The following is a 12,257-nucleotide window of genomic DNA, read 5'->3' as shown; positions in this document are numbered from 1 at the left end:
AAACCTGTCAATACTAATCTCGTTTTAATGAGGTGTACGGCCTGTAGAATCAGCAGCTCATTTAACCATCCAATTAGAATGAAAGTGATAGGACCCTGGCAAGACAATGAAGTTCAGCCAAAGAAAAATATCTGAGAGGTACTGGCTCAGCTCGGGCGGTTAACCCTGGACATCTTGACATGTCTGTGTGCATGCTTAAAAGAGGAACTCAGATGTGGAGTAAAAATAAAGTGATTAAATTGATCCCCTGGTTTAAATGCACAGCCCCAGCGTTATATTTAACACTGCAAATGGATTCTGTTTTGAGATGCACGGGGAAAGTTTGTCTTTTCCTCAGTTTGTACATCTTGAGGATGTAAGGGGCTGAGGAACTCTCTCAGATGCGAGAATCCTGCCTGGCTCTATAGAATATCTGGACATGAAACACCAGATTATCTGTTATTTGAAGAAGCCGAGCTCTGTGACTGGAGGTTTTATTCTGAGTAGCGGCACAATTTTTGCATCTAGTTCCAAAGAGGCTCTGTCTCCCTTCCTTGTAGAAAATGCATAAAATGTGACAATATCAGACAGGGCTTTACCCTCAAACACTTTCTCCGGGTGCACCCTAGTTGCTGTTCAAACTTCAGGAGCATTCTGACCCTCATTCTTTCTTTCCCATCTCTCTCTCTCTCTCTCTCTGTGTTTCTCTCTCTAAGCTTCATTCATATTCTAATCACTGCCAGCTCCTGGTGAACACGCTCTGTATTAACACTTTTCCAGCAACACTTCGGGGCTCGCAAATGGGAAAAGTCCAAGAGAGTTAACAATCTCCTCTGTGACATATCCTTGCCAGCAGTACAATGAGCAAGTGGAGAATGCTCACCCTGCGTTTTGGGGAGAAGCAGTAAAAGTAAGATTTAAAACAACAGCAACAAAAAAAAGGATACAAAAGGGAGTGGACAAAATCTTGTAAAACAAATGGCAAAGGAACAGGCTCGGCTCGCGGACAGAGAAGGGAGAGGGAGGAATAGCTGGCCAGAACACCACCAATAAGCGCAGTGGCATTAAACTGCATTCAGAGACCAGCCAATTTTCATTAAGACCCCATAATGAGAAGCGAGAGCAGCTCCCGGGAGTTTAAATCAAGGAGGAAGAAAGGCACTTTCTCGGATATAATGGAAAGGGAGGGTGAAATGCGAGACTTGCGTATATCTAATCCCACCCCCTCCCCTTTTTATTCCCCCAAAAAAATCTTTTCTTATTCAAAATACCATCACAATGGCCCACAGTAACGCCTGGTCACATTGGTCCTTGGAGGTAAGCTGCCACTCATCGAGTTCCCGGCCTATCAATGACACAGCTCTCATCGGCCCTTCTCTCCTCATTGCAACATCAGCAAACATTCTGACGGATCGGGCTCCGCTAGATCACACACACACACACACACACACAGTTATCCCAGAGGGAGAGGTCTATCTGCGGACAGCCGACACCTCCAGATGAGCATGCATTGTGAATTATTGGAAGATTCAGACATGGATTCAACAGGTTGGTGGTTTCTTGAAGATGAAGGGGGTTGGGGTGTCTGTGTCCGCCTCGACAGATTCCAAATCTCCATTCTAAAAGAGAGAGAGAGAGAGACAGTTTAGAATGAGTCCTACTTCAGGAGGGTGAAGTTGCCTCTCCAAACCCCCGCCCCACTCAATTTTTTGCACTGACTTGAAGTTGTTTCAGGTCTGCCAGTTCCTCTGCCTTTGTTAAACTTTCATTTTGATGCACAGTCTCCTCCTGAATTGTTTCTTTTGCATAAACAAGATGTTAAATCCTAGCCTCCCCCCCCGCCCACCTCTGCCCTGTAGAGTTGGGGAGTGTTTGTGGGAGTAAGGGGACCCCCCCAATATACATACACACACACACACATACACAGAGCCCCCTGTCCCTGCAGGATGCGCTGGGCGTAGCGGTGCGGCTGCTGGGTTTTGTCGGCCCTGAAAGGGTTTGGGGGGATTTTAGGGTGAGGGGACTGAGCGCTGGGACTCTCCGACACAGGCCTGCACCCCCCACCCCCTCACCGTCCACTACCCACTTACGCACTGCCCCTTGCCCAATGCCCACTGCCGATGCCTCCCACTTCATCCCTGCCCCGAGCCTCTGCCATTTCACTGGGGCCTGCTATTCAGCTGAGGGAGGATAGGACCAGGCGATCCGGCCCATCGCTCTGTGCTGGCTCTTTGTGAAACACTATCTAATTAGTTCTCCCTCCCAACTTCTCCTCCCTCATGATACCTCCCCCCAACCTGTTATTCCCCTTCCTATTACGTCTCCCATTGCCCCCTTTCCCTCCTGCCTTCCCCCTCTACTCTTGCCCCTCTCCCCCTTCCTTTTCCCGTGGCCCTCATCCTCTCTTCCCCTCCTCCCCCTTTACCCCTTCCTCCCTCATCTTTCCCTTCTGTTACTCTGTAGGAGTGTAAATCTTTTATTTTGGTCAGAACTTTTGTTTTCAGTTTCCTTTTGAAAGTCGATACCAAATATGTTTCCACCACTCTTTCAGACAGAGCATTCCAGATCACAGGGTCTGGCTGTGTGTGTTAAAAAGAAACAAAATTTCTTCCCTCTCCCCAACTAGTACCAATGCTCTACAATGTGTCACCCTCCGGTGACTAACCCTCCTGCCCGAGGGGAGGACATGGTTGTTCTGATTATTTTCTGTATCCCTTGTTGATATCATACACCTCTATTCAGCGCTTTCTCTGTCGTAAGGGGAAGAAAGCCAGTGGGAAAACAGAACAACTGGGGAAAAAGTTACAGAGTAAACTCCAATGCCTCCACCAGTTACCCCGCTGTTGATGTCTAGTTGTCAGGAAGTGTGGAATTAAACCCTGGTCCCAAAATATTACAGAATGCCCCCGTCTGCTTTCCTCCCTCAGTGTATCTTTGAGAATGGGTGTCTCAGACTTGCTGTAACCGGTGATTATACAAAAGTCTTTCTCTCAGCATCGAGAAGGTGACAGGGAATGAGCTCCAGGTCTGACAGACTCAGTCTATTGAGCCCTGAGTAACCCGCAGCTCAAACAGCCGTCACACAAATACTGTCTGTTTTTTGAGACTAGTAGTATTTTTTTGTGTGTGTGTATGTGTGAGGGAGAATGGTGCACTGACTGCTCAAGGTTCCAAAATTTGATTTACCGTAAAACCGGCGCGATTCTTAAACGGGATGTAGGCTGCTCGCTTCCGGGAACCTGCTAATGTGAAGTCAGTAGATAAATGCGGAAAATTATTTGTTCATTGAGATCTTGGTTCAGAACCAAGTTCAGCAAGAGAGCCCCGAAATGAATGTGTTAGCTTCCGAACTAATAATTCAGTAAATACATCTTCTAGGCCAATATGCCAATAACTTATTCTTCCAAAAGTAATGTATCATAACGACCTAGTCGTTTCAGGACTGACACACCACATAAATGCTTCAAGCTTCAGGACTAACAGACCTGAAATATTTTAATTTCAGGAGTAATATCTCAAATGAATACATTAAAGAATAATAGATCGATGAATACATTCGTTTCAAGAGTAATAAACTAAACAGTATAATTAAGTTTAATGTGCAAATCCATGTGCTGTTTGCAAGACAACAAACAGTTTAGTTTAGGTTTATTTCGCTAATTGAATAAAGCCCTTCACGGGTGATTAAAACTCTGTGATATTATCGAAACGGGTATTTGAAGATATTAAATTGTATGGATTTGCCTGAGATGTTACCTTCTCGCGGTCTAAAGGTCCAACGGGATATCAGCGCACTTTTGACCTCTTCAACGGCCAGAAATGATTGTAATGAATTCCCTCTTAACAGACGCTCAGGGAGGGCTATAATATTGGGGGGGGGGAGGAAGAAGATCGCTCGAATGGGGGTGTTTCGTGATTGAAATGTCGTGAATAGTAAACTGGGCTGGGGGGGCGGTTGCAGAGTGGATTTAAAAACTTCATACTTTTCTCAAATTCGAGGAAATAAGTTTCCAAGTCTCTCTGTGGTCTAGGATTCGAATTTGAGGTTTAATTTGAACATCCACCTTACGTATTCTGTCTGCAATTTTGATTTCTCCTGGTAATTGTTCTGAAATGGACTTCCCATCAAATCCACTTGTGGCGTGTCAGCGCTAAATACCGCAACAAAATAGGCAGAGAGGAAAGCCATATTCCAGAGGGATTAGAAACTCTTCCAACTGGTCAAACCCACCCCCAATTAATGATTAAAGTTCAATTCTGGCAGACCAACCGGGATCTGTCGTTTTCCATCACCCCCACCCCCAACCCCGTCTCCCAGATTTTGTTTCCTCTAACACAAATTAGCAAATGACTATAGTTCCAGCGAAATTTGGGAACATAACCGGCGATTTAATATTATAGACGATATATTTGTTCGACTTGTCTTCTTAGTCGATGTTAAATTTAGACCAGTTTTAAATCTTTCTGATTTAACTCTGCCCCGGTGCTTGTGGATTGTAACAAAAACATTTTTACAACTAGGATAAATCATTCTGAACTCTCAGCGATCCTAATTTAACGTCAAACGAATTGGTCAATAATTTTTTTCTTGAAAAGAAAAAAGCAGAAATTAAAAATTCATTAGTTTCCCGGCTGAACTTGTTAATCTTTTTTTTTCCCCCTGCTGTCGAGCACCGCTGACAAAGTGAAGCTTTACTTTAGTTTCTTACAACTCTTTGAGCCTCGCCCTTGAACTTAAAAGTTCAGCATATATTATCCCAAACCCTGGCTAGAGAGGGAGACTGACCCCAAGCGTGATTATTTCAGTATTTTAAGCCTGCGAGTTGTGAATTAAATCGTTCCCGAAATTTGCCACTGGGGAACTGAGAATTATCCCGCCGTATCTAGGGACGTTGGCAGAAATCACTAGTACAGATTCACGCTACCTTGGTTACCGTTTGGCCTGGAAAGCAAACAGATTTCAGGGACGTCACCACTGTGGGCTACAGAAAAGGGCCTGAGTGCTGGGGACATGTTCCCGAGGATGTGGAAGTCAGACCTGGGACACTGGAGAAATCCCAGAACTGGGCTTGAGACACAGAATGGGGAAATTCATTCCTGTACGGTCCAGCACACATCACTACAGCTCCTTGTTAACTGGGGAGATGTTGCTGTCATTGGCAATGTGCATTGGGAATCCAGACGCTCAGCTTAATGCCCTGGGTTTAACCCAGCAACACCCACCCCCCCACCTTCCCGATCCACGTGGAGTTTAAAATCAATGAATGCATAAATCTGCAATTGAATGCTAGCCTCAGAGATCACGAATGGTAAACTATCATCTATTCTCATAAAAATACATTTGGTTCAATCATGTCTTTGAGGCAGGGACATCTGCCGTCCTTACCCGCCTGATCTACATGTGACTCCAACCCCACAGCAACTGCGTGTGTCATAGTTGCCCTCTGAAATGGTCCTGGGAGCCAGGGAATGAGACAGAGAAAGAGAGAGATTGACGTATAGTCAGGGCAAGGGGAAACAAGAGTTGGGGACCTGTGAGAGAGGTGGGGCTGGGGCAACAGGCAGGTGGGGAAGAGAAAGAGACTGAGGGAGAGAAGGAGGCAGAGGAACAGAATGTGACAGAGGAAGTGAGACAGAAACAGTAACACAGAGAGAGAGAGAGAGGTAGCACAAGGCAGAGCGACAGGGAAAATTGAGAATAAGGCAGGGAGGGAGAGGGATAGATGGTGGTGGGGCAAATGAGAGTGAGTGTGTGAGACAGAGAGAGAATGATACAGGGATTGAGAGAAAGACAGGAAGAGAGAAGGAGTGAGGATACAGAAATAGGGAGAGAGAGATGCTTTATCTTGTACGTTGAGCCAATACTGCTACTTGCACATTAAAGTACTGGTCTAGAGTATCTCAGGCTGTGGGTATCTACGCAAAGGCAACTAGGAACAGGCAATAAATGCTGACCAGCTAGCCAAGTCCACATCCCACAAAAAATGAATTTAAACTAAACTCGCTGTCCCAGAGGCTATTTGTTCCTTATCACTGAGTAAGCTCTTCAACTCTTTATTGTACTGTAGCACTACATATTGACACCTATATATAGGTGTCTCAAATACGTCTCTCTGGATTAGTTGTCAATTTAGATCCATGGCCGCTCGGTGAGACGGGAACAAATACAGTTGATTAACTACTCAGACTTACAGCACTTTCTACATACCAGTCCTACCTCTTCTCCCTTTATATTTGTGAAGTCAATTAATTAATTAATTAACAGAAGTTGCTGGAGAAATTCAGTAGGACTGGTAGCATCAGTGGGAAGGAAGCAGTGTTAATGTTTTGAGTTCAGCGACTCTTCAGAGGATGACTCTTTGTTCAAACCTCCAACATTTGTACTTCTTTGTGTTTTATCTTATACCCAGAAATTCTCAAACGCACATCTGAATGTTTTTATTCCGATTACCAAATCACCCTGGTATTTTTATCATGTATAACCACCACTAGTAAATCACCTGTGTTTAACAATTGAACAATTGACATGCAAAGCCTGCTAAAGGCAATGCAAACACAGTTCTTTGTTTTCTCTATATACCTGGAAGTGCTATCACACATAATTGAACATCTTTTTCCTCATCACCAAATCACCCTGCCTTTTTTTGTTTATAACTATTAACCATTACCATTACATCACTCATGTGGCCAATTGAATATTTACATGCAAAGCCTGTTAAAGGCAATGTAAACCATAATTCTTTGTTATCATATTTTACTAATCACCTCTTCAGAGATGTTATGACATATCTCTGGAATAGGTGGGATTTAAACAAGGCATCCTGGTTCATTATCATGGGACACTATCACTGTTCCACAAGAGTCCATAGTTCTTTGTTTTGTTTTATATATTAGTTCCTTGTTAATTGATTAATTTAAAACAATCATTGCTTAACCCTTTGTCACATTAGCAAATTCCCTTCTTTTTAAATAAAACCTGTGTAGACATAGAAAAGATTCTTATATGAATCAAATGAAAAATAACTAGTTTTTTTTCATGTTCTATATCTTTCCTTAGACCAAAATCATTTTCCTTAAGATTCCATACAATACAATCCATCTTCTATGTTCTCCCTTCCCTCGTTGAACAAAAAAAGTCACAAAACTAATTGATTTTTTTTATGTTAGAGCAACTCCTCATACTGACAAGTATCCCTTTTTGAAGATCTCTGAGAATTTGTTGGAGCAAGCACCTTTTTAATGAGATAAGGTGAAAACTGGAGATTGCATTAACACATTATTTTGAAAATCTCTTTTCTTTTGAACATTTCCTTCCTGTGAGCAAGATAAATCTTGAGTCTGTTCTCAGCATTCCCTTTTGTCAAATTCATATTGTTCCAAAGCTAATGGTTGCCCAATTAACATTCTCAGATTGCCATTGTATATGATTTCCTTTAATCTATTAGATATGTAACCCCTGTATCCATCCTTTCTAATAGTGTCAATTTTCAGCAGCCAAGGTGTTTTTAACTACCCTTATTAATTTCTTGGTATCCCAGGTCAATGGATGAAATGTAATATTCTTCCCCACTAAAAATATCATAAACTCTACGGTACTTGAATAGCCATCTGAAAGATTGACATGTGAAGCATCACTAGTAGTATAGAAACTTTGGAAAAGGTGCAGGCTATTCAGCCCTTCGAGCCTATTCCACCATTCAATGAGATCATGGCTGATCTGCGGCCTAAGTCTATACACCTGCCTTTGGTACATATCCCTCAATATCTTTGCTGAACAAAAAAAATCTCAGATTTAAAATTAACAACTGATCCAGCATCTACTGCTGTTTGTGGAAGAGAGTTCCAAACATCTATTCCTCCTTGTGTGTAGAAGTGCTTTCTAAATCTCTCCTGAATGGTCTGGCCTTAATTCTCAGACCATGTCCCCAGGTTCTAGAATCTCCAATCAGTGTAGCGTGTTTACATACTTGGATGAAGGGATTGAAGGCATGAAAGCCAAATTTGCAGATGACACAAAACTAGAGAGGAAATTAAGTTGTGAAGATGACATAAAAAGGATACAATGGGTATAGACAGGTTAATTGAGAGGGCAAAAATCTGGCAGATGAAGCATAGTATGTGGAAATATAAATTACAATTGTGGAATTCTAAAATGCAGAGGGATCCTGGTATTGTAGTCAGAAAATGTTATTCTGCAGGTACAGCAAGTAATCAAGAATGCTAATGATATTCTATGCTTTATTACGATGAATATAACATGAATGAAAGGATGTTATGCTTCAGTTATATAGTGTATTGGTCAGACTTCCCCCTGGATGCTGCATGCAGTTTTGGCCTCCTTTTTTAGGAGGGAATGTAAATGCATTGGATGTGGTTCAGAGGAGGTTTACTAGATTGATATCTGGAGTGAGTGGTTTGTCCAATAAAGAAAGATTGGACAGACTGGGCTTGTTTTCACTGGAGCTCAGAAGAGTGAGGGGTGACTTGACTAAAGCATATAAGATACTGAAAGGTCTTGACAAGGTGGTTGTGGAAAGGATGTCTCCTCTTTTGGGTCAGTCCAGAATTAGGGGACACTGTTTGGAAATTAGAAATTTGGAAAACCAAGGACGAAATTCATCTCTTTTAGCACAAGAGATGAAAAGAATTTTTCTTATATTTCAGAGGGTTGTGTGACTTTGGAAGGCAGAATGCAGTGGAGGAGGGATCACTGAATATTTTAATGTGGAAGTAAATAGCTTCTTCTTAGGCAGGGAATCAAAGATTATTGGGATTGGTGGGAATGTGGAATTTGGAATTCAAATGGATCAGCCATGATTTTATTGAATGGTGGAGCAGGCTTGAGAGGCCGAGTAGCCTATTCAGTTTCTAATTTATATGTTCTTGATCTCAAGGCTTCTACTACTTGTGATATTGTATTAGCCTGTTCCATTAGCATTGTTAATTGTTCAACTACAACCCAAACAAAAACCCCAAAGAACGCAGATGCTGGAAGTCAGAAACAAAAACAGAAATCGCTGGAGAAACTCAGCAGGTCTTGACGCATCTGTGGGGAGAAAACAAAATTAATATTTCGGGTCCAGTGACCCTTCTTCAGAACCTCTACCCATCCTTCCATTTGGTTCTGGATACTACCGCCAGATCTCTCTCTCTTCTATGATCAGAATTCCTTTCATAATTTTCTTTTCTGATCTTTTCTTAACATCATGTTCACTTTCAGGTCCACTTTCAGAATTTGTAGTGCATTTTCTGGCTTTCCATATCTTTACCTCATTTTGCCAAACCAGAGCTTACCTTCTGTCCCTCGTTTTGTATATTTGGAGCATATTTGCATTTGCTGGTGGTTTTCCTTGCTGTCCCTACAATGCTGCTACCCTTCCATTCGCTAGCCCCTTCAGGAAAATGTCAGTTTGGTGTCAACTTTCAGTTGTTGTCTTCCAGGGAAAATAATCTTGTCGTGAGGGTGTTGCTTTGTCCATATTCCACCAATTCTTCTTCTGCTATAATCTGGCTTTCATAGTTGTTCATGAGAAGGGCATAGTGCCACATCATTTGCTATGACTTGATCAGATTCTGTCAGTGTGTAATCAGGACCAATTAACCTCGAGGACAGTGCCCACACTTTTGTTGCCAGCTTTAAAATTACTGTCATAACATTATTATCTATATAGCCTTACAGCTCTTCTCTTTCATAACACAGCATTCTCCCAGACTAAAATTTAGTTCTGATGGCCTTATATGATGCTGTAAGGCTTGGCAAATTTTCTCTGAAACCTCAGCCCTTTTCCCTATGTGCAAGCTATTTGAGTGCTCAAAAATTGAAGTTAATAGTGATTCTTTTCCAAGTTGGGAGATGATCATTCATTACAAAGGAATTTTTGGATTTATCCTGAAAACTAATTGACTATAGCCCCCAAACATTTGCAGTGAGCTTTTCTCATGGACTGCCCATTGGCAGATGTTAATTTACATTTCTATTAAGATGTTATGGAGCATCTTATCTGTTGCCATTCAATTTCTTTCACACACTCCACTATTACGAGACTTTCCAAGTCTTTAGAGATGCCACTTTTTTTCATTTCCACAATGTCCATATTTTCACACGTGTTGTTAAGTTCATCATTGGCAAACATCCCCCCCATTGTCAGTTCGGTGTCCTGTCTCTATCCATTTCATTATTACTTTGCCCACCATTACTCGTTTCACTAGATACTATTGAAAACCTGGTTGCTATATCTACGAAGTGCAAGATGGAAATGTTTTTTCCCTTTACCCCATACCTTCAAACCATTCTATGACTTTGTTAAAGTTTCTTGCAGATGGGAGACTCACTATAGACCGTGAAGGTGTCCTCCTTCAGTTTCTACATCTATCACCTGTATCTATAAGTTTAATGTACTCATTGTTCCTTATGCCTGCATGTTTTTTACATGTTTTATCCATAACCTGTGTGAAGATGAATGGACAAACTGTGCATGTAGTTATAGAATCATTGGCATTTTTTCCTTTAAACCCCTATCCCCTGATCTCAGGAATACCAACTTAATATTTTGATTAGAGAACCATGTAGCCATAGAAAATTTAAAGCACAGAAAAGACCATTCAGCCCATTGTATTTGCATCAGCAGAATATACCAGCTGTTATTCTAATCTCACAATCTGTAGCCTTGCAGGCTCAAATCCAGGTTCTTTTCAAATGAGTTGGGGCTTTCCATCTCAACCACCAAACTGGATAGTGAATTCCAGACACCCACCCTATTAGTCATATTCCCATTTAATCCTGCTACCAATCACTTTAAATTTGTGCTCTCAGTAACTCTTTGTTCCATTCCTCTGCCCACTCTATACAAGCCCCTCATTATTTTGTACCACCTCAATAAGTCACCCCTGAGCTTCCTCTGTCCTACGGTAACCTAGCCTATCCAATCATTCGTCATAGTTACAAAATTAGAAATTGCTGGTAAAATTCAGCATGTCTGGCAGCAGCAGGTTCCTGAGGAAGAGTCACTGGACCCGAAACGTTAACTCTGATTTCTCTTCACAGATGCTGCCAGCAATTTCTGTTTTTGTTTCTGATTTCTAGCTTACGCAGTTATTTCAGTCTTCATTCCTCAAAGCTGCTATTTTCAAGCCCTGCTATGTTCTTGTAAATCTCTGTTTTCTATCTAGAGACAGAGACATCCTTCGTCTAATGTTGTGATCAGACTGTGAACAAAACTCCTGCTGAGGCTTAACTAGTGTCTTACATGGTTCTAGCATTACATCCTGCTTGTGTATTCAATACCTTGGTCAATGAAGGAAGGCATCTCATTTGCCTCCTTCACCAACTTATCTACTTTCAGGAACCTGTGGACATTCACTGCCAAAACTGTCACTTCCTCTCTATTCCCTCTCAATATTTGGGTGGTCTCTCAAAGCATCGAATCTTCCATTCTTTTTGTAACTGCTGAATGTCTGATTTCAGCCATGAAAGCTGCTGAGAATGAATGTTACCCCAGGAAAATGTTAAGGCTCCTGACCTTTTTTCCAAAAGCCTTTTCCTTTCTGAAAATCTAACCCTAGTTAATACTAGGAGTCAATTGTATTCAACAACTTAGCACAGTCCAACAAGTCAAAGGCAGGCACTGAATTAGGAATCTCCAAGTAGAAATCTTGTTTGTAGTCTGTTAAATTCCATTACGTGGGAAATGCTGGAGAAACTCTGCAGGTCTGCCATCATTTGTGCAGAGAGAAACAGAGTTAACATTTCGAGTCTGGTAGGACTCTTTCGTCAGTTCTGACTCAAAATGTTAACTCTCTTTTTCTCTTTCCTCAGATGCAGCCAAACCTATAGTGTTTCTCCAGCATTTTCTCTGTTTGTTTCAGATTTACAGCTCTGCCATATTTTGTTTTTAAATTTCATCATACACCATGCTTTCTAAATGTTTCAAAGTCAGACCATGCCTCATATGCATTTAATATTTTCTTATAAATGTAGTCCATACATTTTTAATGGAATTTCCAAACCTTGATCACGTACCAATTTGTTGAAATTTGAGCTCTGAGAATATTTTCTGTCTGGTCTTGATCTGGTAGGAAGTGATTGTGCCAAGGACATACTTTGATTTTTCTTTGATAAAGATGGAATCATGTCCACATGTCCTCTGCATTTTAATATTCATTGTAGGGTTCAGCTTCACCAAACATTGCTAGGAAATCATATGCTGATCAAATCATTTCCTACTTGCACTTGGTTCAGCCTTTCTTCTCGGAAGTAATGCAAATTAGAACCCCTCTGT

General features: G+C 41.6%; 1 protein-coding gene across 1 annotated transcript in view; it reads left to right on the top strand.

Annotated features, from left to right (window-relative positions):
• The first annotated feature begins 1,478 nt into the window (after positions 1 to 1,478).
• Positions 1,479 to 12,257, top strand: part of rfx4 (regulatory factor X, 4) — a 122,519-nt gene continuing 111,740 nt past the window's right edge. The window contains exon 1 of the mRNA XM_048607937.1: positions 1,479 to 1,527. Within this exon, the coding sequence (XP_048463894.1) occupies positions 1,479 to 1,527 (49 nt within the window). The remainder of the gene's footprint in view (positions 1,528 to 12,257) is intronic.

This window comes from Rhincodon typus, chromosome 18 (genome assembly GCF_021869965.1).
Source record: "Rhincodon typus isolate 14 chromosome 18, sRhiTyp1.1, whole genome shotgun sequence".
Taxonomy (NCBI): domain Eukaryota; kingdom Metazoa; phylum Chordata; class Chondrichthyes; order Orectolobiformes; family Rhincodontidae; genus Rhincodon; species Rhincodon typus.
Note: the sequence above shows the minus strand (reverse complement) of the source record. Positions and strands in the feature narration are given on the sequence as shown.